The sequence below is a fragment of the Selaginella moellendorffii genome, unplaced genomic scaffold (genome assembly GCF_000143415.4).
Source record: "Selaginella moellendorffii unplaced genomic scaffold, v1.0 SELMOscaffold_4, whole genome shotgun sequence".
NCBI classification, from domain to species: Eukaryota; Viridiplantae; Streptophyta; class Lycopodiopsida; order Selaginellales; family Selaginellaceae; genus Selaginella; species Selaginella moellendorffii.
Genome location: NW_003314265.1, coordinates 639,305 through 666,206, shown reverse-complemented (window position 1 = coordinate 666,206; position 26,902 = coordinate 639,305). Strand labels below are relative to the sequence as shown.

Here is a 26,902-nt window from a genome sequence, read left to right as displayed (position 1 = left end):
CGACAAACAGCATCCTCGACGACGCGCACGCCTTTCCTCCCACAAAAGCGCTCCCAAAACTTCTGCAGCGGCCTCTCAATCTCGTCATCTCCATCGCAAGTACCAAAGTCGTGGTGCAGTAGCAGCAAACTCCACCACAAGATCACAACCGACCGTGAGAAACCGGCTGAAGGGATCTTTGGAGCCCTTCACGCTCCTCGGGGAGCAGGCTTGCCAGGTAAAGGATTGACACAAACGCAAAGAGTGAGTGGTCGTTAATAGGCGAATAGAAGAAGTAGCGCACTTGCTCGATGTCGGCGGCGGCCTCCTGAGGGAACCAATCAAACCTTTCAGCGACGATTTGCGCTTCGTTTATATTATTATTAATTATTTCAGATGGGTATTAATAAGGTCAATATTTGATTGCTTGTTTCTCCAAGAGTTAGCCGCCGTTATTGTCTTCCAGTTCCACGAAGCGTGGCATTGTTGGTCCTCCCACGTCTCCGCGATGGCCACAGTGTCGTATTGGTTTAAATGGTGCGGAAATCCGGAAATGTTCCAATACACACAATGGCGCTTGAAGACAGTCGATCCAGTACGCTGCCATCATTCCTGTACAAGAGCAAGGGATTCAAGGCGCCAGCTCCTGCCATTCCGATCAATGGCCAATCTTCTTCCAGGTTTCTCATCCCATCCCCAGACGAGACGAGAAAGATCGCGATGTACTCGCCGGAATTCTACGCGGCGTGCACTGTCGGGGGGGCTCTATGCTGCGGCCTCACGCACATGGCCATGACGCCCTTGGACGTGGTCAAGTGTAATATGCAGGTAATCTTCTTGAGGTGTGTGGCTGATCGATCGATTCTTTGGTCAGATTGATCCCGCCAAGTATAAATCTACCGCCAGTGGATTTGGGACTCTGTATCGCGAGGCTGGCCCCAAAGGTTTGTTCAAGGGATGGGTTCCGACGCTGCTTGGATACAGTGCGCAGGGAGCTTTCAAGTATGGGCTCTACGAGTTCTTCAAAAAGTACTACTCGGACCTGGCCGGAGCCGAGAATGCGTACAAGTACAAGACTTTCATTTACTTGGCCGGATCTTTCTCGTCCGAGTTCTTCGCTGATATTGCGCTGTGCCCGATGGAGGCCGTCAAGGTCCGGGTCCAAACCAAGCCCGGATTCGCTAATGGGCTTCTCGATGGACTGCCGAAAATCACGAGGGCTGAGGGCGTTGCTGGGTATTGTTCTTGTCTTCGCTCTTTAACTTTTTGACACTTGGTATTTCTGTGCTCAGACTTTACAGAGGACTGGTACCTCTCTGGGGACGCCAAATTCCATGTAAGCTATCCAACTCTCGGACGCCAACAAGACGAAAGAAATGGTTTCACTGATTGGGTTGTCGTTTATGGCAGACACGATGATGAAGTTTACATGCTTTGAGGCCACAGTCGAGGCGCTTTACAAGAACGTTGTTCCCAAGCCCAAGGACGAGTGTAGCAAGGTGGAGCAGCTGGGTGTTAGTTTTGCTGGGGGTTACATTGCTGGCATTTTTTGCGCTCTCGTCTCGCACCCTGCTGACAACCTTGTCTCGTTCCTCAACAATACCAAGGACGCCACCGTTGGCCAAGTATGTATCCTTGTTTCCGTGGTGTTTCTCGCGCTTATTAGGCTAAATGCTCGTTTTATTTTGCTCCAGGCCGTCAAGAGCATGGGCCTGGTGGCTCTCGTCACCCGGGGGCTACCGCTGCGTATCGTGATGATTGGAACTCTCACTGGAGCGCAGTGGGTAATCTACGACGCCTTCAAAGTCTTCGTTGGACTGTAAGTTTCTTGCTATTTCTCTCCTTGTGGGAAGTTCTCAAATCTCCTCTCTCGTGCTCTTCCATCCCAGGCCGACCACTGGAGGAGTTTCGAAAGCTCCCGAGGAGCTAACCACGCCGCTACCACTTCCCACCGCCTAGAAGCATTCTTTTCATGGCGAGACGAAAGAAACAACCCAGTTTTGCTTTTCAAATCCCCCACCCCGGATAGCTTATTATTGATGATGAACCTTTGGTATACTATTATATATTGACGATATTGGTGCATTCTTTGGTAATGAAGCAAGTCTTCTTCCTCGAATTGGTTGGTCAGGATCGGTATCTTTGTACAATGGTTAACAGGTTTTTCGGTTTCCAAGTCAGGAGTGTGTGCGTCTACTGGCACAAGAGTGTGTAGGCTGGTAAGTCCTTGACGTATGTGACCTCTTTGAGCGAGAGCTCGCGCTCTAGTCTTTGCCGAGTGATTGTGAGCACGGCCTGGAAGAACACACCGCCATCAATCGCGAAGAACGACACAAAGGCCGTGAACTTACGTTGAATTCCATGTAGGTCGCATGCATCGCAAGCCATTCGTAGTCCATCATCTCGAAAGCTATACAGTACAAGATGTCAAAAGCGGTCTCGTCCTCTGCAAAGCACGAAAGAAAAGGATTGCTAAGCTAAAAGATCTGTAGAATACAGAAAGCACGACCACGTACCCGCCAGGAGTTTTAAAAAGTTGAGGCCGGATGTCGAGCTCGGCTTCGCTGGAGAGACACGGGAAGTGGAGAGAGAGGTTGACAAGTAAACATCCGGAAATCCTTTTTTCATAATGCTACCAAACCTGAGCGTAGGTCCAACATCTGGATTAGCATGAACGAGACGTTGATGCCCGCCACCGCAAAGGGGTACTCCCATACAGCTCTCTTGCCGCCCTCCTTGTGGAGGAGTCTGTGGAAAGATTTCTGGCAAAACAGCGCAAAAGATAAGAGGTCGCGCTCAAAGCACAGGCACGCTTACGTACAGGATACTTCTCGGCGAGGAAGAGTAGGTTCTCGAGAGACACGAAACCGCCACCCCTACAGCCAGCAAATGCCCCCGTTCAAAGCACAAGAAAAAACTAAAGAGAAAAAACTCTGTCCTACTTACCGAAAGTCTGTGGAGGGATCCGAGCCTTGCCATCCCATCTCTTTCCACTTCTCCGTTACGAGGCTCCGTAGCTCGCACCCAGGAAAGGCGAACCGCCATAGGCTCATCAGAGCTTCCTGGACACACGAGAGAAATGCGTTGCTTGGAAAAGGAGGCCGATCGCTCGAGTCAACTCTGCTCCGCTCAGATGAAACAAACGTGTACCTGGTGCTCCGAACGCGTTCCATCGAATGGCACTTCCAATCGCTGTTGAAGTTTGTGCAGCCTCTCTTCCTGTTGATCTAGGCAAGCTTAATGGATGGATGGAAGAACTTTTCCTAAGAGCAAAACGACAGCGAACCTGAATGGGCGTCAAATCGTAGTCTGCGATTTTGGCCCCATTGTCATGCCGGCGCGTCACAACACGATGGAGAACACTACCCACCCACGCACCTGATCCAGCAACGATATGAGCTGCATCAAAGCACGATAAGCAAGAACAAAGTTAAACACGAGAATCCAAAGAGAGAAAGCGAGCTGGAATAAAAGCGAACGACAAAAGAAGTTCTTCCACTTACAGAACCAATGCCCCCATTGCACAATTATCTTGGAAAAGATCTGTGTCCATGCCTGTTCTTCGCGTCTCCGCCGTTCTCTCCACTCATCGTCGTCATCATCAATCTACGAGAAGCAAAAGAAAAGAGGAGAAGGGATTGATGAATGAAACGAGTGAATGAATGAGCTAGCGCGCACAAGTTAAGCATTAAAATCCTGCCAGGAAACATTGCTAAAGTCAAAACGCCACACTGTTCTAACAAGGCTCCCAGAGAGACAAAACAATCAATCACGCGATAAAAAAAAACAAGGAAGAAATCTCGCGAACTTACGACGCTTGTTTGCCACGGGCAGTAGAAAATGCCAAGCGGCTCGCAAGTAGCCTCCGATCCGTGACGATGCGCTGCCGCCACTACCGATTCTTCCATCTCTTCCTGCTGGTGCTGGTGATGCTGCCGCTTCTTTGCCACATCTCTCCTCCGGATGGAACCCGACCTCATAGCTGCCGCCCCGCCGCTCTCTCCCCTCCCCGGCCAAGAGGAAATCCTCAAAGCTCGCGCCTCGGACATCCTCCCCGGGAGAATCTCCGGCACAATGCACACAGCGCGGAATGTTGCTGCTGGAATCGCTCCATCTAGGACGCCATCGCCGCGCGCGCGCAAAATCCCTGCGACCTACAGAGCCAGGAGCGAGATTTTTGTCGCACGGCCACCAGATTCGTGGAGCTCGGCAGCTGGCCGGGCGGCATCGATTCAGCGCAGAGATCTATGCACGCTCCCAAAGGGGCATTTCCTAAAAAACAAAGGACTATCTCCTCTCCGTAGAGATCATACTCTGTCACACTAGAGCCCTAGGATGGCTTACGTGTCAGCTTTTTTGGTGCCGGCCGGCAATTTGCATTTGCCGGTCGTGGGTGGTGGCAAAACTTTTATTTCATATATAAAAGACTTGGACGCTCACGTGGCACAGTGGCATTTTAATTTAGACCTAGGTTTAGGGCTTTTCGGAGATGTTTTATCGTAGGGCGAGCCGATTTGTCCGTGGAATGCCACAGCTGCGGATCGGCTCAAGCTGGTTTACAACAGCCACACCACCTCTCTAGTGCTCTTTTCTGATGCCAGCTGGAAAAAGATTCTTGTAGGAGGTGGATAACCTGCAAACAAGATGCAAGTTTTGTTGCAAAAGACGCAAACCTACTACAGACGGGAGTTCAGCTCTAGCGATGACGTGTTGGACAACTTCGGTCATCAACTTAACATGGCTCACGACTACACTTGCAGCGAGCACAGTCGCAGACATTTGGATCCCCTCTACTGGCGTTCCAGCTTACAGGTATTGCAATGAGATGGAACCCTCTGAAGCTGGCACTGCTGCTTCCGTGGGAGGTCCAGGCCATCGACAAGCTGGGTTGTGTCTCTACTTACGAACTTGACATGCACTATGGATGTAGTGATAGAGATGACAATCTCTGAGAGCAGTTGCTTGGCAGCCTCTTGTGTAAGAGTATGCTCTAGCAAAATTAGAATTTCTTTTTTAGGGGAAAATTTTCCTCACTTGAATCTATATCATTGAGATTTTGGAAAGCTTGTTCTGCATCCACATCCCTTAAGGGTGTCCTTCCTTTGCAACTACATTCTTCTTGCAGTCCCGACAAAGGCATTGGGGTATGAGGCACTGGAGTGGATTGTTGACTTTGAGGACTACTACCAGAACCACTGGAACATCCCAATGACATTCTCAGCCTCCAAGTTTGTGTGGGTGTCTCACTGGAAAGGAGGGAATGTGCATGTCATGGAGGAGCTGATTGCTGTGGAGGCACTCGAGGGATCAAAAAATGTGTTGTTGTCAACCTCCATGGTATTGGCATCAATAGCAAGGTCAGGCTCTTTCTCTCTGGAGATGATGTGGACAAGTTGTAAGAGATGACAAGAGAATCATTTCAGTCATGTTTGCTCCCCCCAGATAAGAGAGTCCCAACTGGAGAGACCTTTGACAGTGATCAATGGGATGCATTTGGTATCAAAGACAAAGCCACCATGGGGCACTGTGGAAATTATGCTACTGTTTGACAAAGCACACGTAAATGCAATTACCATTGGTAATGCTTTCTAATGTTTGAGGGATTATGGAAAAAAAAAAGCAGGAAAACCATAGAATCTCCAAACTTTGGTACGGTAAAACTGTAATTTTGTTATATACCTTACTAGATATTATTTTTGTTACAGGCCTGTTTAGAGATTGACCAAGAGCACTAACAAGAGAACTCTTAGTAAAAGGTAAATTTGTGATTTTAAAACATATTGTGTTTCACAAGTGATTATTTTAGAGTTTATTTTTGAGCTATCCAAATGAGATTCTTACGTGTTTATCCCATATGAAACTTACACTTTTTATAGGTAAGGAAGCTTTCTATTTCGTATTTCATATTTTTTATTTTCATTTTTGCAGAATATCACATAAGAAAAGGCCATTTGGCCTCACAATTATGAATGAAGAGCAAGGATATTGGATTTCTTCATAATATTGAGGTTTATATTTTATATTTTTATATTTTGAAATTTTTAGATATTTTACTTTTATTTTAGGATTGCATTGAACAATTTGCTGATTTGAATCTTATTCCAATATCTGAAGGATCTATAGCAAGAGTAAATATATCAATATCAAGAATAGCACAAGGAGATTTGATAATTAATGTTAAGAAACTTTCTTTAATAAGATATTTTATAATTTTTCTTCTTTGTTAGATAATGTATATACTGCAAAAATTGATAATTTCATCACACTAACTCATCATAGTAGCTGGTAAATATTGTCTCTAAAGTTTTTGTTTTTTTTAATATTCTCTTTATTTAATATTTTTAGGGATAATCATTTGGCAAAATTATTATCATTTAATATTCTTCTTGATAAAATGTCTGTAACCATTCTATATAAGGTTACTGGATTATCTCATATATTTTTTATTTCTGCTTTTGCAATTGCAAGAGCCTTGGCTATTGAGAGAAATATAATAATTGAGTGTATTGATGAGTATGGAAGGGTAATTATAACTTCTAAAGATAAAATTATTAAGTAAAAAGAAAATTTTATTATTAATTTACACTTTTATAATAACTCTAAATATTTTATAAATGAAACTAGATACCCGAATGAACAAAAACATTGGTTAAAAAACATAATTCACACTAATGACTAAGTGTGCTAGTTTGACATCCCCATCTCTTAGATGATTGCTAGATAACCTTTAATATTATTTAGTGCTTATCATTTAGTCTAGTAATATAATGAATGTTAAATAATTATTTCAAAAGTTTATCACAGCAATAACAGAAACTGAACTAAGAAGTAAACTTCACAAATCAAATAGATTGTTTTTAAATATTGATTATCTATGTACACAAATCTATTTCTTATATTAATAAACTTGAAATTAACCAAGAATCTAGCTATGCTAGAAATAAGACATAGAAGCATACATGTTTACTAAATGAAGTCAATTATAACACCTAACAAGAATAAAAGTGAGGAAAATCATGATACAAAAAGGTCTATAATTTTCTTTTATTCAAAATATAGATATGCTAAATATTGAGTAAAAATACAAGAGTCTAACCTCCTATAGTCATTCAATTTTAAATTTGGGATAGTATTGGAAGACATGACTATGATAAATATGTTGGATATGTGGGAAATTTTAGGTATAAAAATTTTTAAATTTTTTAATTTCAATTTTGGATTTTTATCTTTGTTGTTGGATTAGCAAGCCTCTAAATGGAGCTATTGTAGACTTTATAATCATGTGAGTAAACCTAAGGTATGCTATAGGAATTTTTTAGCCTAACATTTAAGAAATTGTGTTCATAACCCAAGACAATAGAGTATATTTTTGTGTTGGAAAAGATATAATTAATTTATTATCTTTATTTTGGAAGTTATGATTTTTACAAATGGCTCACTTGTAGATTTGCACTAAAGCCAAAATTGTTTAACCTGACAAATAATATTTTTAATGTTGATGTAGTTTATAAAAGCATTTGATTGCATTGAGTATTGTGTTGGATTCTGGGATATTTCTAGATATTGGTGTTAGAAACTAAAACTATGAAGGATGAGACATTAATTGCTAGTAGTTTTTTTTCTACATTGCCCACTTGGCATAAAATATTTAAATTCAAATTAAATAGAACTTATTCTAGCCCAAACTTTAGAGAGGTGCTTAAAGAAGGTAGAAAAGCTTTATCCTTTCCATTTAAGATTTTTGCCATGCTCTTTCTAAAATACATAATTAAGCTATTACCATTTTTGAATGCAATGAAATGCATTTGTTTTTTGTCCTTTGCCAACTCTAATAAAAAAACAGGATTTGAGGCATGAGGAGGCACAAATTGATTATAGGGAGCTCTATCATTGATATAAAATTTAAAATCTTTTAAATTTTAAATTTTTATTAATATCTGTGTTCTATATTAATCCCAATACTATATACACTACTATGTTAGAATATAACTTTATTGGGAACAAGGAAAGATGGTATGAAATGGGAAGTAAATTATTGAGAAATCCATTCTAAAAGAGAGGTTGAAGGTGTTTAGTTGCATTTAAGTTTAAGGTAGCTTTTATTGAGAATTTTTAGTAATGGATAAAACTAAGGAATTGTATCTTGAATAATGATTTATAATATTTGAATTATTTAATATATTCCAGGATAGTTAGATATATTGCTTTTAAGGAATTATATTGTAGGATATTTCTCTATATTTAAAAATTAATAATTTCTTAATTATTATATATTTAATGAAACTTTTTATAGTTTAGAAAAATGTATTTATAAATGCATAAATTACAAAAATATGACATTAAAAAAGCCTAAATTATATACATAAGCAAGTTTTTTAGTTTGATGAATATATATGTACATTCCCCAATGTTGCATAGGGACTAAAACAACATTGAGAGCACATTTTTACAATGTGAAACTTAAGTGACTTCATTTTGAAACATAAAGCCACTTTCTATGCTCTGCAACATACAAAAAATGCCATGGACTGCTCCACCACTAATATACCTCCAGTGCCTAAACAATACTTGATCACAATGTGACTCTAATTTATAAATCTGAATGAGGTGTGAACATTCTTCAACTCATGGTCGAAACACGCTCGTATCTCTCATACAAAATGTGGACCATACTTGAGCTCAGGAGCTGAAGAGTTGAGCTTAATTTTCAATTGTAATTTAGTACAAACATTATAAACTTTAAAATTTTAAGGTTATGGCGAACCTAATAATTTCATAACTCTCTATATATTATATAGATAAAAATGTTTTAAAGGACACTTCTTGTTCTAATAATTTAAATATTTACTACATGCAATGATAGGGATGTTTGTTAGAACATAAAATAAAATGTTTGCAAAAAGAGTATTCTTATCACTTTTTTAAATTTGTACTCTATGCTTTCTGGCTGGTAAATGTCAGGTTTGTTAGAATTTTAAAATTATTAAAATTTGAATTAAGATTCTATATAAGGACATATAACCATTTGAAAGGAAAAAAAAAAACTATGATGGTACATATGCTCTCACATCACATTGTAACATCATGCATCTGAAAGACTACCATAAAATAGTTTTTGAGATGGTAAAGACAAAAATGGAGACTCATGAATACTATGGGCAGTATTGCAAAAAGAACACTCACAAGTATATGAAATGAAACGTGAAATAAAAAATTTTTTTTTTTAATTATATTTAGTTTATATTATTGATAGAGAATAAACATCGATAGTGTTGGAAAATCTAATTAGCTCCAAAAGTTTTCTGTAACTCGGCAATAGTAAGGCTTGTTTGGTGTATATAAATATCCACTTTAAGATCCTAGTGCAAGATATTGATGAAGATGTAGTACATATGCTTGCAAAGAGCATATGCCTCATGGAGAGAACCTCACACTCAAGTGTTTGAGCTAAATTTATTTTACCTTGCTTCTACTTGGAGATGGTATCAATAAATTTAACTACCTTACCTTTTCTAGCTGGCCTCCTATGCATCTTTGTGGGAACAATCTTAGTTTTATCACTCATGTCTCCAACTCTCCTTTCAAGATTAAAACCAGATTTCTCAAGGTTTTCAATCTCATCCGAGTTGAGCACAACCCCATTAGCAACCGGCCATTCTTTATGTACCACATCAAGTTTAGTCATTATAGTGTCTTCAAGCCGCTTTGTATGGTTGACATTAGTGTTGTAGCAATATAGCCAACACCATCTTGAAAATCTTGCTTGCTTTCATTCCCCATGGAACATGGGGCTGGAACAGAAGTAGACTTGTCACCACGGATCCAAGCCCAACACTTGCCCCTTGGAAGCATCCCCACACACCTTACATTTGATTTTGCTAGCACTCGACGGATTGCCCATTGCTTCAACTCCACACTACGATAAGCAATTTCAACTTAATGTGATGCACTTTCTTCATCAGCCACTTGAGGTGGCTTGGTTTAGGGGCGATGTCTTGGAGTAGAATGATACTTAACATTAGGCCTGTTAGAGCTTTTTGCTCCAAGATCCATGCCAACATCTTCACCAGCAAAGGAAAAATGACGCTTTAAGTGGATGATCTTCATATCATCAATAGAAGCCCGGGGAGTGTACTCCATAGATGTGCCAAGGACCACTTCCTCCACTGCAATTGCCATTGTTCGTGTTGGTGGAGTCACTTTCTTCTTCATCCGATTGTGTAACATCTCAACCGAAGATTCTGTTCCCATGTATCTTCCTTCCTCAAATGCCAAGGCTTTTGAAGACTACTCTACAGTGTGTATCAAATTTGATAGACATGCTTCATATAGACTCATCTTCCTTTTCCCTGCCTCAGAGGAATGCTAGCTCCAATGTTTACTCTTTGAGAGATTCACAGTTGGGATGTATGCGAGATTCTTAAGTGGTTGATCCTAATGGAAAATGCAATATTAAAAGGTAATAAAATGAGAAGAAAAAATAGAAACCAACCTGAAAAGAGTGATGTCTCTATTAGAACATTCTAACTTCCCACCACCCCAACCACGACTCAAGTTGTGGTAAACAACTTAGGTCAATATGGCCATCTTTACACCACCACATTTGGATCTCATTTGCTTTTGCTTCATGCTCTTCTTCAGAAGGTGTAGCCTGCTATTGTTTGCACAACTCTTTAAATGTTAATTGGAAATTTGGCTTAATAAAGTGGTAGTGTTGGTTTAGGCTCTAAGCCCAATGTCCTCTCATGACCTTTTAGGGGTTGACCATTCCCAAAGACTGCCCGGACACCATTCCAATTAGCCCCAACCCCATCCAAGTCAATATGTCTCTCCACCTAAACATATCCATTCGGGAAACAAGATCTACACCAAATGCAGGGCCTATGGTAGACATTTTGAAAACAAAGGGGCGCTCTTACTCACTAACGACTTGATCTGGAAATAAACTCCCATAGATAAATTTGTAGGGACAAGTTTGTTTTAGTTCAAGGATTGAGTCGGTTTTTGATTGGAGTTTCCCCTCTCGAGATTCACACATCCAAGACTTTATCCTAAATAAAACAAAATATAAGAGAAATATTATTAAAAAATATGTAACAATATTTTCATACCTCCTGAAGCTAGTTGCAGGTTGCATGTGTCATAGTAATTCCCACAAGCTAGCCTCATCCAGTTGAGTATTCTTGCAGTCTGGATCAAGTAAAGTGCTTGCGATAAAATCCTTGAGCACTGTCTTTTGAACATGCTTTGGAGTTGCACATGAGTTTCTCATAGTCTTTATTTGCACTGCATCTTTGAAACAGTTGACTGAACTTCTTTGTATCCCTTCCTGCATTGGATGTGTGTGCGTGCCAATATGTACTACAGCTCTACCAACCTCTCCATCCCATGGAAGAAAATAGTACATTTTAGCCCTGTAGATGGCACGACACAATGGAGCATTCTTGCAAAACCAACACTTGAATTCAACACCAATGGTGTCATAAATGGAAGGATTGGTAGCAGATCCTTCAAAAAATGTGGAGTTTTTACCGTGCTCTCGATTGCATGTTTTATTCACACAATCTAAATACCCACCACAATGAACTATAGACACTGTGCCTTCGAAATGCTGGAAATGTGTAGTCTTGATCTTGCACCAATTGTGGACGTCTTGCTTCATCTCCATCCCTTTTCATTTTGAGCTGACAAGAGGTGGTAGTTCAAAGAAGATATTGCCATTGTATGTATATGGGAACTCGCTAACGGGCCTATGCAGAAAGGAACGCACGTCGATAGAGAGGCGGGAAAACTAGAAAGCGTTGCAAACAGCTTTGAATATCGGTGAAGTTGGAGTTTGGAAATTCTTGGCCCACATTGGACTACTAGAACTAGAAGAGGAAGAAATGATGACGATTGACTCTTGCTTCACATTCACTTTGGCAGGATTGTAGTCTCGCACTTTGATTAAAGATCCAAAAAATTGAATCTCCTTCAACTTGGAATGTTGCAAATCCCAATGTTGTCCACCTTCACCTACACCTCCGAGCGTTCAACTACACCAATGTTGTTATGAATCATAGCCTCCAATGACATAGAACCAACAGAAAGATCGAAACATTAGCAAAGAAAACTTTATGAAATAAGACTTTGGGAGAAAGAAAGTGGTGGGTGATCTTGGTAATACAAAAGGAAACTCTCCATTTTGTTGTCTTTAGGTTTTAGAATTCTGAACTTTTATAAAGAAATGTCACCTCAAATATGTGCTATGCCATTATGTGAAAAAAAAGGGCGATTTTATTCTAGGATCTAATATCGAATAATGTTGTTATAATAAATTCTGTATGAAGATATAGGACTATGTTGTACAATATTAAAAGTCTGTATACATTGAATTCAAAAACATGCTCAAATTTATTATATAGACTAAATTTTGGTAGAATGGAAAGAAATATCACCTCAAGCATATACCATAATATGAAAGATAGGAATGGTTTTATTCTAGGATCTACCATCAACCAATTGTTTCCAAACAAATTAAATATTATACATATTTTCAGTACTTCATTAAAGCCAGAAATCATCACATTCTTCTAAACTCATTTAAATATATTCCATCTTTGTACTACCATCTATCAGCTATAGTAAATTATCTATACACATTGCTTTGGAAATAACATCTTACGATTTAATAATCTTATATTTTCTGAAAGGATGCTATGACTTGCAAGAAACACATAATTTTCATTTATAATTTCATACTGTGATCAATTCAACACATGCGTCTGTGACATTATTTCCACATTATGGCATAGTCATATTAGAGCACACCTCTATTAATAAATTACAACTCAAAAGGACTTTGTCACGTGATCAAATCTAGGACGGAATAGAAATTGTACATTGCTAGCAAATATTTGTAGAATGTAATGAAGATTTACTGCATCCATGATGAACAGCTGTGATGAAAGTTAGGTTAGGGTTAGGGCAGCCACTGGCATTAGGGTTTTACAGAAAGTAGAGTGGGAGATTGGGAGTGATTGCGGGATCCATCGGCGTCAAACAGAATGCTGCCAAGAGTAAGTTTTTTACTCCTCCACTCCCACGCTACGCCCAGCACTGCTGCGCCCATGCCACGCCATGCCCGGTGCTGCTGCTGCCATTCCCGGCGCTGCTGCCGCTGTGCCCAACGCCGCTGCTGCCATGTGCCCAGGCCAGGCATTTGGCTGGGAACTCCGCCCGGGCTGGCCATGGTGGGCTGGTACACCAGCAAATCGGCACCCGAGCCAAGTGCCCGCGCAAAGTGCCCAGGTTGGGCACTTGGCGCAGGCCAGCCACGGCGCTTGGGGGCGGGCCGGTACACCGGCGAACCGGCGCTCGCGCCAAGTCCCCACGCAAAGTGCCCAGGCTGGGCCCTCCGCGCGGGGCAGTTGGACTTGGCAGGCGGGCCGGCCACGGCACTTTTGCGTGGGCCGGTACGCCGGTGAACCAGCACCCGCGCCAAGGCCCCGTGCCAAGTGCCCACACTGGGCATTTGGCGGGAGCCGGCCAAGGCAGTTGGGGGCGGGCTGGTTTGCTGGCGAACCGGCCCACCCTTAACCACCAAGTCCAACTGCCCGGGCTGGGCACTTGGTGTGGGCCGGCCAAGGCACTTGGGGGCGGGCTGGTTCGCCAATGAACTGGCACTTGCACCAAGTCCCCACACCAAGTGCCCGGGCTGGGCACTCTGCGCAGGCACTTGGACTTGGTGGGCAGGCCGGCCACGGCACTTGGGGGCGGCCAAGGTGCTTGGGGGCGGCAAAGGTGCTTGGGGGCTGGCCAAGGCACTTGGGGGCCGGCCAAGGTGCTTGGGGGTGGGCCGGTTCGCTGGTGAACTGGCGCCTACGCCAATTCCCCGCCCCAAAGTTCCTGCTTCTTATGCATTTTTAATTTATAATGAATTTTTTTTAAATTTTCAGAAATGGAAGCAACTACAAAAGGAGAAGGATGTTGGATCAAAGAGAAGACATGAGAAAGATGAGATCCAAGACAACAATCAAGTTGACCTTCAAATAGAGATTTCCACAGTAACAACTCTGCTGTCTTCGCAACCAAATAGCTCCAGTCCACATGCACCCCCATTTTTGCCACGACCACCATTACCACCGCCACCACCTTCACCACCATTGCCACCTCTACCTTCATCACCACCATTACCACCACTGCTGTCATCGCCATTATTACCACCACCACTACCACCATCATCACCACCAGCAGTGCCATTGCAACCATTGTCATCACTACCATTGCTGCCACAACCACAAATGCCACTACTCTTAACATATTCGCAAAATATAGCGGAAATTAGCTACATCACGAAGTAGTGCCCAAGTGCACTTGATAGGGGTGTTGGGCCCGAGCTAGGGGCTAGATTTGATAATGGTGCTAGTGGAGGTGTAGCTAAAGCTGAAAGAGAAGTGGAGCTACCTAAACACATTGTAGACAAGCGCTTCCAAGAGATTGTTTTGAGAACCAAAGAGAAGGCCATTCACAGGACTCTAGAGTTTCTCAAGTGGGAAGGCCCGGGAGACATGATTCGAGAAATCCCACTATGTCAATTCACTCAGACAAGCATTGTTCGGTCTGCTTCACCGCACTTTGTCAACATGGTGTGAGACACAAAATCCCTAGGCCCCAAAGTGGAGCCAGAAGGGCACCACGTGGTAGTGGCCGAAGCGAAAGCCAAACGAACGTAACACATTTGGACTAAAAGCTCTGACTTGAAAGGTCGAGAGCGGGAGTGGAACTCCCAACAAAGTGCTCGAGGAACGAGCACGAAACGAGCAATAAGCGAGGCTCCAAAAAGGGACCCAAAATGACCAATACATGACACGTGGAGGTGTCTGAGATGGAGTCCAAGATGGACCCGAGTTGGAGTCTGAAGTGAAGTAAGAGGTGGAGTCCGAGGTGGACCCGAGCTGGAGTTCGAGGTGGACCCGAGATGGAGTCCGAGATGGACTCGAGATGGAGTCCGAGATGGAGTCCAAGATGGACTTGAGATGGAGTCCAAGATGGACCCGAGATGGAGTCCTAGATGGAGTCCGAGATAGAGTCCGAGATGGACCCGAGATGGAGTTCGAGATGGAGTCTAAGATGGAGTCCGAGATGTACCTTAGATGGAATCCAAGATGGAGTTCGAGATGGACCCGAGATGGAGTCCGAGATGGAGTCCGAGATGGAATCCAAGGTGGAGTCCGAGAAGGACCCGAGATGGAGTCCGAGGTCGAGACTGAGACCGGGACCGAGACCGAGACCGAGACCGAGACCGGGACCAAGACCGAGACTGAGACTGAGACCGAGACCGAGATCGGGACCGAGACCGAGCCCGAGCTCGAGCCCGAGTCCGAGTCTGAGTTTGAGTCTGAGAGGGTGAAAGCCCAAAGCATTCGTCTCCCAGACCCTGGGGGGTTTGGTGAGCTCCAAAAGTATAGTAGAGGGAGGACTGCAGTGGAGCCAGTTTGGCCAGGAAAGGCCAGTTTGGCCCAGAAAGGCTGTACCCAGTGTTGGGTGATGAGCTGCCTACTGGGAAGTCCAAGACTAAAGTGAACATGGACTGACAAGTGGGGTAGCTTGGTGAAGTGTTCAAGAGCCAGCTCTAGTTCCCTTGAGAGATCGACTGGCCGATGCTCTCAGTCCAAGTGTGGGTGGCACTACCTACTTGGATACCTGGCGTGGCTCAACGGAACCTCGCTCTAAGCCCATGGCTAGAGCACCTAAAGATGGAAGGCGGGGAGAGTACCCATGAGGGTTGTGTAGGGCCATGGTGTTCTGAAATGTTGTCCCAAAGTCCCAGACTGTGGAAAGGAAGAGGAGTAGCCCTTTGGTGTGGTGACCAAGGACATAGTCACACAGTGAGGAAGTCCTAGAGGACAGTGGGACTTAGTGGTCGGGCCCATGGGCTTTGATTCAGTGGTAGTTAGTGAACACGGCCAAGGACAGAAAGGGACTTGGTGGGGACCAAAAAGGAGATATTGGGGAAAGTTATTCCCCATGTCTGCAGGCATCCTAAGGATGCTAAGGAGTGGATTTGGGATGACCACTCATGGACGGATGGCCCAGTCTTGGAGGGACGGGATTGCAATGCAGGTGGTGTTGGACCACCGATGTGACCAAGGTGATTGGGCATGGCCTAGCGTAACGGGCTGGTATGTTGGTGGTGCCTTGGGGTGTCGGTTATGGGACCAGACACGTGGAGCACTTGGATCAAGTGCAAAGGTTGGGTGGCATGGATGCCATTCTCGGGGCTAGTAAGCCCCAAGTCCTGAGTGGGACTTATGGAGGTTGTGAATGAGACTCTTCCAAGTGGTCAGAGGTGTGGTTAAGTGACTAAAGTAGAATGGAAAAAATTAGTCATTTACAACTTGGTATCAGAGTTGTTCCTTAGTCCGACTTTTATTGGTGGCCAAGTATATCACCACTTGTATTGGAATTGGACAATCCTAGGTATGGACCTATCCTCGAGGAGTAGCATGTTGAGAGGACATGGCTCTCCACTCGAGTTCATGCGTGAACTTGTGCACGATATGGTGGATGGAAAAGGGCCAGTAAGGGAACGACTTTGGGATTTTAGGAATAGTATGAGGGTTTCCTTAGAGAGTTGAGGATGTGATTTAGATGAGCGTTTGAAGCAGCAAACAGGCTAATGTAGGTCTGGTAAACAATTATATTTGGGATTACGGGAAAGATGCAAACTCCAAGACGATAATGGAGTCACAAGATTACCCTCATATAGTTGAGGCTGGTGCTCATGAATTTGAGACCGGAATTGATGACCGTGGGAGGTCCATTACGGAAGAGGACACAAGTCCTTGAAATGGTAGTCGGAGCTACCTCTAATAAATGCTGGAACAACCCAAGGAGTGGGGGGTGTACTTAGAGGATGAGTTGGTATTCTCATCACATGGACAAGTGGTCTTAAGGGGCAAAAGGTTGCCCCAAGAGAATCAAATCAAGTGTCGAAGTAATACTTGCAAAGATGGTCCTTGTGAGTAGGACCTGAATACAAGAAGTTGTATTCTAGTGAGCTGGCACCTCAAAGGTAGAACCTTAGGGGTCGTCGGATGACAAAGTCCAAAAAGCTAGATAACTCAAATAGAGTTAAGGAATAATCCTAAAGGATTGATGGAAGCATTTGGACTGAGATGTATTGTACCCCACGAAGGATGAGGGGGATCATAGGATCTAAGCATGAGAATAGAGGGTATCTCATTGATGGCAGAATATGCCATGCTAAAGTCGTGGGAAAGGTGTTCCTCAAAAAAGAAAGCAACTTTGGCATAGAGTTGGTGTGTGAACACTATGGTGCAATGCTAACTGATAGTTGGCATGAAAAATGACTGTTTTGGTCTTGGCAAAGACCTAGACACAAGTAAGAAGTGTCATAGAGGTAAGCTTATGGAGCCGTTGATGTGGAGACACCAAATATGCCAAAGTGAGATACCTTGAGGTTATGTGATGGGTTTATGGGAACCCCTTGCCAAAGGAATGGCATATCCTAAGTTGGAAAGCATGTGGTGACCTAGATAATGATGGAGGTGTGGAAGCACCAAGCAATGAGTTGTAAGACTTAACAACTATGGGGCAACTAAGCAAAAGGTGCAAGATAATTGGTTAAATGGGTAGAAGGTAGCTACCCAAGACTTCTTAATGGCATAAAGAAGTTAGATATACCCTTACGGGGGTAAATTGCTTATGTTGTGATATAGGGAGTTAATGTCGAAAAAGAAAATGCTCATTGTCAAGGAGACCATCATTGGGACACCCAAACACTCTAGAATACCAGGAGGTGGTGTTTAGTGTCGCGAGGGCAATAGATAAGGCCCAAGGGATTAAATCCCTAGCGAATCATGGATAGGAGATGCCATCCAAACGTCCAAGGTTGTGGAGATGGGAGGAATCTGTCTACCCGATTTGGACAAAGCCAAAAATGGGATTTTGGCAAGGCTAGTGATAGGCATATTGAGGCCCATAAGTAGCAACGGTAATCCCGGTGTATGGGATTATAAGGTGAGCATGTCCAAATTGAGGAACCACTCCCTAAATTATCGGGTAGGTTCATCCCTATGAATACTTGCTAAGGCATAGTAAAATGTGAAAAGCTATCCTCCTAGTTTGGAAGAGAATAACTAAAGGAAACATATGAAGCGAAAAGGCAAGTAGTATTGGGATGAAACTGAACTATAGAAATTGAAGGGCATAACCAGCAGTGGTTATGCAAGTTGGGAGTGGAGAATCAACAGGGTGCTCAAAGATGTTATTATTAACAACTGTGATGCCATGGAGAGTCTAAAATGTGGAATTATCCATATTAAACCATATGGTGAGTAGGGAGCTTGCAAAGGAGGAGCTTTAGCAAGCTAAGGAACAAAGTTTTTTGAAGGTTCCCAAAGACAATTTTAGGTAGATAAGTACCTAGAAAGCCAAATGTAAATGGTTCCTAGAGCGCGTGAAATCAAAATGGCGCAGCAAAAGCGTGGTCTTGAAGCTGGCCATGAGGTGAGGCTATCAAGGTTTGGGAAGTAGTTCCCGAGTGTTCAAAGAGAGGGCTTTGAACAAAAGTTGATGGTTAAGAACTTTCACGCTTATGCATGAACCATGTTACGGTGGCCGGATGACTTGCTAAGTGAGATCGGTGAGTCAGGGGAACAAATCCCCTAGTTGAAGGTGCTAACTTCAAAAGGGGTGGCCCATGGGGCCAAGCATGGAGAAGTTCATGCATGATCACAGACTTGTCAAGCGAGAGGACTTGGCAGTGTGGAGGAATTAGGTTCCTAAGCTGTGATCTATAGCGCACTTTAAGTATAAGTTGGTGCATCGGCGTGGGGAGTCACGCCAGGCATCCTATGCGATGCCATCCGTAGATGCATATACGGAGGTTGGGTTCGAGTCCCGACCCTCTAATGCTTGGGTTCAAGTCCCAAATCACTAAGATGTGGTGATGGTTTGGAATATGAGGACATTCATTTTTCGGTGGTCATGGACTCTTAGTGAGGAGACTGATTTGGGCACACCACCAAGCGAGGGATGCCTTGGAGTTGTGATGCATGGTTAGATTGCTTAGTGTGGCTTGGAATATCTAATTTGAACACTTTGGTGCGAGGGGCACCAAGGACGTGGTGAATGAGATGGGGACACTCAGTCTTAGTTGCGATGGACCCTTAGCCGGAAGGGCTGGCTTGGGTGTGGGGGATGCCCTCGGGGTCATGGTCAACAACTTAAAGGTTTGGAAGACCTAGTACCTATTGGCAAATCTGTTAAGGTGCCAAGATTAGATCACTAGGTGATCTTATGGCCAAAACAAGGACAAAGTCCTTGTGAGGTTAAGGGATAAAATTCCTAGTTCAAAGTGTTGGTTTGAACTATTGATGATGGTGTGGCTTGGTTAAGGTGACCAAGTGAGAAGAACACCTTAGGGAAATGAGATATGTCAATACAATGGCATAGTGAGTCCGAGGAAAGTAGTCTTTATAAGAGACCCATAGGAAGGTCATAAAGTTGGGCTGTGGATAGAGCCCACAACAGAAGATGCTAAAGAGACATACTAGGGGTGAACACCTTCCAGACTTGGCAAAGGAAAGTCTTTGCTATGGAACCAAAAGAATACCTCGAAAATGGAGGTAGCAATCATATGTTGCTAGGTGCAACAATCAAGGATAAGAGCAAAAGACTAATGGCTAAGTAAAGAGCCATGGGAATCATGGGAAAGAATCCAAATGGCAAAATTAGGCCAAACACACTAAGGTGTTGGGTGCTAATGGATTGTGGGAAAGGCAATGTATTCCCAAGGATGGATTCCCAATTGCTCTAATGTGGCGAAAGTGGAAGCTCTAAGGGTGGGAGCGGTAAGGTAGCCAAATGATAGGGACGTAGACAGCCCTAGCACAAATTATGATAACTGGAACTTAGTGCCAAAGGTGGCACAAAATCGAAGAGAGGATGATGTTGTCCTCAAGTAGAGAACTTCCTAGGATGGGGAAGTGGAGTTGCACAATATGTGTAATGCAAGGTGTCGAAGACATCCAAGAAATTGACTTCGAGAAGTCAGAATTAAAAGTTCCAAAGTGCAAGGGTTATATCGATGGAAAGTGAAACCACTCGAGAATGAGTAGTGGGATTGAGTTAGAGAAGGTGTCTCTAACAGGTTTAATGAGAACTAAACCAATAAAAGGAGAGAACCACCACAAGTGGTTGAATGAGCCTTTAAGTTGGAGAGGCTATGCTCCTTAGAGGATGGACAAGGCATGGTAAACCTTTGGTGTCAAACCATAGACAAATATTGGCTAGGTGCCAAGGATGAAAATGGTAAAATGTGCGAGTGTTACTTTACGAAAAGGGTTTACCGTTTGATGAGGACATCAAACTTGGTCTATAGGTGGTGGAGTTGTGAGACACAAAATCCCTAAGCCCCAAAGTGGAGTCGGAAAGGCACCATGTGGTAGTGGCCGAAGCAAAAGCCAAATGAGCGTAACACGTTTGGACTAAAAGCTCCGATTTGAAAAGTCAAGAGCGGGAATGGAACTCCCAACAAAGTGCTCGAGGAACGAACACGAAGTGAGTAATAGGCGAGGCTCCAAAAAGGGACCCAAAAGGACCAATACATGACACATGGAGGTGTCCAAGATGGAGTTCGAGATGGACCCAAGTTGGAGTCCGAAGTGGAGTCCAACAAGGAGTCTGAAGTGGAGTCTGAGGTGGAGTCCGAGGTGGACCTGAGATGGAGTCCGAGATGGAGTCCAAGATGGAGTCCGAGATGGACCTAAGATGGAGTCCGAGATAGAGTCCGAGATGGACTCGAGATGGAGTCCGAGATGGAGTCCGAGATGGACCCAAGATGGAGTCCGAGATGGACCCGAGATGGAGTCCGAGATAGAGTCCGAGATGGACTCGAGATGGAGTCTGAGATGGAGTCCGAGATGGACTTGAGATGGAATCCGAGATGAAGTCCGAGATGGACCCGAGATGGAGTCCGAGATGGAATCCGAGGTGGAGTCCGAGAAGGACCCGAGATGGAGTCTGAGGTCGAGACCGAGACCGGGACCGAGACCGAGACCGAGACCGGGACTGGGACCGAGACCGAGATCAGGACTGAGACCGAGACCGAGGCCGAGGCCGAGACCGAGCCCAAGCCCGAGTCCGAGTCCGAGTCCGAGTCCGAATCCGAGTCCGAGTTCGAGTCTGAGAGGGTGAAAGCCCAAAGCGTTCGTCTCCCAGACCTTGGGGGGTTTGGTGAGCTCCAAAAGTATAGTAGGGGGAGGATTGTAGTGGAGCCAGTTTAGCCAGGAAAGGCCAATTTGGCCCAGAAAGGCTGTACCCAGTGTTGGGTGATGAGCTGCCCACTGGGAAGTCCAAGACTAGGGTGAACACGGATTGACAAGCGGGGTAGCTTGGTGAAGTGTTCAAGAGCCAGCTCTAGTTCCCTCGAGAGATCGACTGGCCGATGCTCTCAGTCCAAGTGTGGGTGGCACTACCTACTTGGATACCTGGCGTGGCTCAACGGAACCTCGCTCTAAGCCCATGGCTAGAGCACCTAAAGATGGAAGGCAGGGAGAGTACCCATGAGGGCCGTGTAGGGCCACGGTGTTCCGAAATGTTGTCCCAAAGTCCCAGACTGTGGAAAGGAAGAGGAGTAGCCCTTTGGTGTGGTGACCAAGGACACAGTCACACAGTGAGGAAGTCCTAGAGGACAGTGGGACTTAGTGGTCGGGCCCATGGGCCTTGATTCAGTGGTAGTGTTGGCGAACACAGCCAAGGACAGAAAGGGACTTGGTAGGGACCAAAAAGGAGATATTGGGGAAGGCTATTCCCCATGTCTACGGGCATCTTAAGGATGCTAAGGAGTGGATTTGGGATGACCACTCATGGACGGATGGCCCAGTCTTGGAGGGACAGGATTGCAATGCAGGTGGTGTTGGACCATCGATGTGACCAAGGTGATTGGGCATGGCCTAGCATAACGGGCTGGTATGTTGGTGGTGCCTTGGGGTGTCGGTCATGGGACCGGACACGTGGAGCACTTGGACCAAGTGCAAAGGTTGGGTGGCATGGATGCCATTTTCGGGGCTAGTAAGCCCCAAGTCCTGAGTGGGACTTATGGAGGTTGTGAATGAGACTCTTCCAAGTGATCGAAGGTGTGGTTAAGTGACTAAAGTAGAATGGAAAAAATTAATCGCTTATATATAGACATCTATAGTCTGTACAAACAGAATGGCCTTGGGACAAACATAGGTATGTTCCTTGTTTCGGTCTTCAAGCCAGGAACGACAAATACCTTCTCGATGTCACCAGAAATCGAGAGGGTTTGGGATGACATTTGGAAAATGAAGTCTTGCAAATTTGACAACATGCTTATGAGCCATCTTGAGACTCAATAATTTGTGGGGAAAATGTTCTACATTATTGACAGGATTCATTGTTGGTATGTATGGATGAAGTGCATCAAGAAATGCTTCCGAGACAATCCTATCTATGACATCAATGTTTCGGTTGAACATGTACATGCGAGAGGATCTCTAGATGTGGCAAGGCTTGTGATAGCTTGCCACAAAATTAATGTGTAAGTACCTCTCCCTCTTCAATCACTGTTAATAATTTGTGTTTGACAATTTGCAATGCGGAAACAAAGCCTAGTACATGATATTGAGTAGATCTAGTTTCTTGCCAATCTCAACAAGGATGTAGTTTGCAGCCACTATGGTGATGATTTAACATCACTTATTCGACATCAACGAGGTCGTCAAAATGCTAATAGATGGTACAAGAATCCAGTGGCTTTTATGACAGCTGTGTGGAGTAAGGTATGTTCTTCCAAGTATACTTTTTATCATAGAATGTTTGTGTTGTCTTCAGCCATTGGTGAAGGTTAAGCAAGATGCATATGCATAGTCGCATCGAGCGGAAAATAATCAAGAACTCTTGGAGCATTTAGCTGCAATTGACAAGAAAATCAACAACACAAAGAAGACAAAGGTAAAGAAATTACTTAGTGTGGCTGACCCTCGACGCCCAAAGGAGTGGTTTGATATCATAACAGAGATTGCTTGTCATGAAAATAAGTATTGTTTGCGTTTACATGAAGGTTACTCACAAAAGTTATTTCTTAGTGGGCAAGACTCTAGATGAGATTATTTACAACATCTTAAAGTCAAGGCTTACATATGAGGAACAGATACACATTTTGAATGACCTCAATAGCAAACTCAGGGAAGGAGAAAAAGGTTTGGACAGTATGATGAAGACTATGATGAGGAGTCTACATTTCACATACTGTATATGTTTTTAGTGCCTTTCATAGGGGATGATCCTGAGCAACTTCCATTCAAGGACTTGGTCACCATTGAGCTTACAAAACTTGGAGAGGATTGGCTGCCAAAGAAGGCCACAAGCACGACTCCATTTGATAAACAACTTGGCCAACCTTATTTCATGTGTCGAGTGGCTTTCAGGTAACATACAATTTCTCAACTATACTCAATTTGTTTATATTGTATTATAGGTATCTCCAATATAGAGGCGTTCCTCTCGAAACACTAGTATGCAAACAACTCCTGAGGTATGGTGTGAGAGATGGAGGTGTACCTGACAACAATGAAGTTTCCAGCAGCAATAAAGCGAGCTTATCCTTGGGAATTGGAGATGCTAGATTATGCACCAACCCACCGAGAGGCTGCAAGAGGCAACAATGAAGGCGTGCCGGATGATGAAGATGATGGCCATGAGAATGTCGATACCATTGGTGCCAATGGTGAGGAGAGTGAAGATGGTAGTGAGAACAACTTGCAAGAAATTCCTCGAGACGAAGTCGAGCAAGAGAACCAAAACATCCAAGAAGTTCTACCTCAACAAAAGTGTGCAAATCTATGTATGGAGGAATTAGTCAATAGTGATAATGATCGTCTAAGATGTCCCCGTAACTGAGGAACTTCTCGAGGTATATTTCTCTTAATTCTCTCCTTTCTTTAGTTCCTCAAAATGGTTGCAGCAAAAATTGTCGGGAGTAACTTCATTCTAGCTTGTCTTGATGCCCAAAAAGAGGACCCAAAGGAACTTATGTCTACCACACGCTATATGATGGTATGTAAATTTTTCTTAAGTTCACATTTTATCTTTGTCTTCTCCCCCTAGATTCGCCCTGTTTCTCCAGTGGCATTCTGTGGTGAAGTTAGAATCTTTATTGGCTTCTACAATTCATTGATGGCATCTTTTGAGGAGGATGCTGAGAATATGGTTATCTGGCAAAAGTGGGAGCGCTTTTGTCAAAAGATCCATAGGCGACTGCTCAAGAGCACAAAATTCATGTTCTTTGACATGCTAGATGGTCTTCCAGACGCTAATGGTGATGTTCAAAGCTAGAACAACCTAACTAAAGACCACTTGAAGGATTCATTCCTTTTGGTAGCAATTCTTCTTCACATAACTGGTCAAGTTGCCTTCATTCTCCCGAATGACCCCCATAGGATGTTCTGCCTTATGAGGTATGCAAGTCAAGTCAACTTCAAAAGGTTCTCTTCCAAATGCATCATGGATAGTGTTGGGGTCGAGACCAAAAGTGTCCTAGGCATGCCAGAGAAGGTAAGAAATCATCTTCTGTTTTGGTTGTCTCTAAAGTTTTATTATTTAGGTTATGATGTGGACCTACCATGTGTTCTGTAGAAGAGAAAATGATGGATTTTGTGATAGCGAGCGTGTTGCAAGGGTTTTGCTAGGGTATGATAGCTTTACTAACATCATACCAAATCTCATAGACGATGACATCTACAACACATTCTCTAGGTATTGGTTCCGATCTCCATCGGCGATGCATATCCTACTTGAGCTTTATTGCCCAATTAGGGGTGTTCTCATTGATTGCACAGCAAGTAGTGGTTTGATAGTCGAGGCAACACGTGACTCTGGTAGATCGGTGTTTGCGATTGAAGAATATGAGTTTTTCAAACGCCGTTTTAGAGGTTTTCATCCTTCTCTATCAGTTGCTTTTAGAAGGTGATTTATGATGTTTTAAAAACTTATATACAATATATATTTAGTTTTCTGGAAGTCATTTATTAATGACAATTGAATGCATCCACTTGCAATGAGAAAGATGTGTCACATGTCAATGTGATAATGATTGTGATAGTGACAGTGTCAGTGCAGCAGATAGTGATAGTGATAGTGTCAGTGACAGAGACAATGTCAGTGTCAGAGATGATAGAGTTACAGTATCAATCTGTCAAATTTCATAATTACTAATATTATGAGTTTATTATCTATAGGTAATACACTTTTGTTAATAAAAAAATGGCGAGAGAGGGGGGGGGGGAATGGATAATATATAGTGTAAGATTTATTAGTAGCTAAAACTTTCAGTAGGATGGCCTAAAAATACCATATTCAACACTTGTGGATATAATATTTACTAACAGAATATTGTTCCTCACCATGAAATGATAATGGTTGTGTGTTAACTCTTTCTTGATTTTCTTATACATCCATTTATGCACACCTTCCACACCAGTTCTTGGGCAGTTGTGACAGTGTTCTAGAAAATTTTCTAGACCCATACAACTTTCCGTTTTATCTAAATAAAAGTAGTAGATGGGACACTGGAGATAATATGTGTTCATTCTTTCAAAAGTTTCAACCATATCTAGAGTAAGATCTTGAAGAAATATCTGGCATCGCTCTTGAAACACATGAGGCAATCCATCTTTAGTAGCAACATCTAGAACATTATCTAGAAGAGGGATCTCTTGTTTAGTCACACTTGGGGCTACAAAAGGAAAAGCCTCACAACTATTGTTGTGTGGAGGGAAGAGTGGAATGTTGATAAAAGTTGGAAATGGAGGTGAAGACTTATATGAAATGCATGGGGGCCAACTGCGAGTAGCAATAGCATTTTCCCTAGCCATTCTTACACTCTAAATAAACTAAAATTTCAATGTTGAAAGCATCCCTTATTAGTTTTTATACTAAGAAAAGATCTAGGGGTTTTTGAAAGTTTAAATTGTCAGTCTCAAAAATGGGACTTCAGAATTATAACAATTTCAGAACCACTTGTATATATAATAATATATTTATACATGCTAGAATATTATCATTCTCGAAAATATAGGATTCTCCACTTTACTCATAAAGAATTAAACTTTTGAAAAAACTATGCATAACTTTCACATTACATTAAAGGGTGGCCTAAATATCCCATATTCAACACTTACTGATGAAGTGTTCACCAATGGAATATTGTTCTCCACTATGAAATCATAATAGTTGTATGTTTTTAATTCTTTCTTAATTTTCTTATACATCCACGCGTGCATACCTTCTAAACCCACTTTTGGGCATTTGTGACAATGCTCAATAAAATTTATCAAACCCATGCAACTATCTGTCTTGTTTAAATAAAAGTTACGTATAGGACACTAAAGATAATATGTATCTACATTAAACTCTCTTACTATATCTGGAGCAAGATCTTGAAGAAAATATTGACATCACTCTTAGAGCATTGGAGGCAATTTAACTCTTTTAACAACATCATAAGGAAGGGATTTTTATTCAGTTGCACTCGAGGTTGCAAATGGAAAAGTCTCAAACAACCCGTAAAATGAAAAGGAGGATTGTTGCGTAGAAGTGAAGCTGGATTATTGGTTGAGATTGGAGATGGAAGTGGAGACTCATATGAAAAGCCTCTGGGACCAAAAATAAACTTCTTCCTAGCCATTGCAATACACAAGAAGAATTAAACTTCCCAACAATAAGAATTTTCTGATTAATATATTATATTTTAATCTCAAGAATGATGTTTTATTATGATATGACACTATATTAAATGATAATTGTCAATCTCAGTAGTTACAATCTACTATGAGAGACAAGTGGCTATAGGGTTTCAAAAGCTAAAAACTAGCACATAATTAATACGTAGATG

At 42.9% G+C, this 26,902-nt stretch overlaps 2 protein-coding genes across 3 annotated transcripts; one reads left to right on the top strand and one right to left on the bottom strand.

Moving 5' to 3' along the window:
- Window positions 1–481: 481 nt before the first annotated feature.
- Window positions 482–2,098, top strand: LOC9654382 (mitochondrial phosphate carrier protein 3, mitochondrial). Its single transcript, XM_024668649.1, has 6 exons — window positions 482–807; window positions 854–1,215; window positions 1,272–1,315; window positions 1,390–1,604; window positions 1,674–1,798; window positions 1,869–2,098. The coding sequence occupies exons 1-6, from the start codon at window positions 514–516 to the stop codon at window positions 1,936–1,938; spliced, it is 1,110 nt and encodes a 369-aa protein (XP_024524417.1). The 5' UTR covers window positions 482–513; the 3' UTR covers window positions 1,939–2,098.
- Window positions 1,978–4,334, bottom strand: LOC112344275 (ELMO domain-containing protein A-like). Of its 2 annotated transcripts, none has more exons than XM_024668650.1 (10): window positions 3,792–4,331; window positions 3,483–3,585; window positions 3,266–3,378; window positions 3,130–3,198; window positions 2,926–3,041; window positions 2,801–2,855; window positions 2,621–2,741; window positions 2,496–2,543; window positions 2,331–2,425; window positions 1,978–2,274 (listed from the first exon to the last, which is right to left on the bottom strand). In XM_024668650.1, exons 1-10 carry the CDS (start codon window positions 4,026–4,028, stop codon window positions 2,173–2,175), a joined length of 1,059 nt encoding a protein of 352 aa, XP_024524418.1. In that variant the 5' UTR covers window positions 4,029–4,331; the 3' UTR covers window positions 1,978–2,172. The 2 variants fall into 2 exon arrangements, 1 of the variants encoding a protein (XP_024524418.1); XR_002991641.1 differs by having other exon boundaries at window positions 2,171–2,274; window positions 2,797–2,855; window positions 3,792–4,334.
- Window positions 4,335–26,902: the final 22,568 nt, after the last annotated feature.

Excerpts from the sequence above, each read along its gene's own strand:
- LOC9654382 (XM_024668649.1), top strand. The coding sequence starts at position 514 with ATGGTGCGGAAATCCGGAAATGTTCCAATACACACAATGGCGCTTGAA. Across the intron at positions 808-853 it reads TGGTCAAGTGTAATATGCAG|ATTGATCCCGCCAAGTATAA; the intron begins GTAATCTTCTTG and ends TTCTTTGGTCAG. Across the intron at positions 1,216-1,271 it reads AGGGCTGAGGGCGTTGCTGG|ACTTTACAGAGGACTGGTAC; the intron begins GTATTGTTCTTG and ends TTCTGTGCTCAG.
- LOC112344275 (XM_024668650.1), bottom strand. The coding sequence starts at position 4,028 with ATGTCCGAGGCGCGAGCTTTGAGGATTTCCTCTTGGCCGGGGAGGGGA. Across the intron at positions 3,586-3,791 it reads GCCCGTGGCAAACAAGCGTC|ATTGATGATGACGACGATGA; the intron begins GTAAGTTCGCGA and ends TGCTTCTCGTAG. Across the intron at positions 3,199-3,265 it reads ACGATTTGACGCCCATTCAG|GAAGAGAGGCTGCACAAACT; the intron begins GTTCGCTGTCGT and ends CTAGATCAACAG.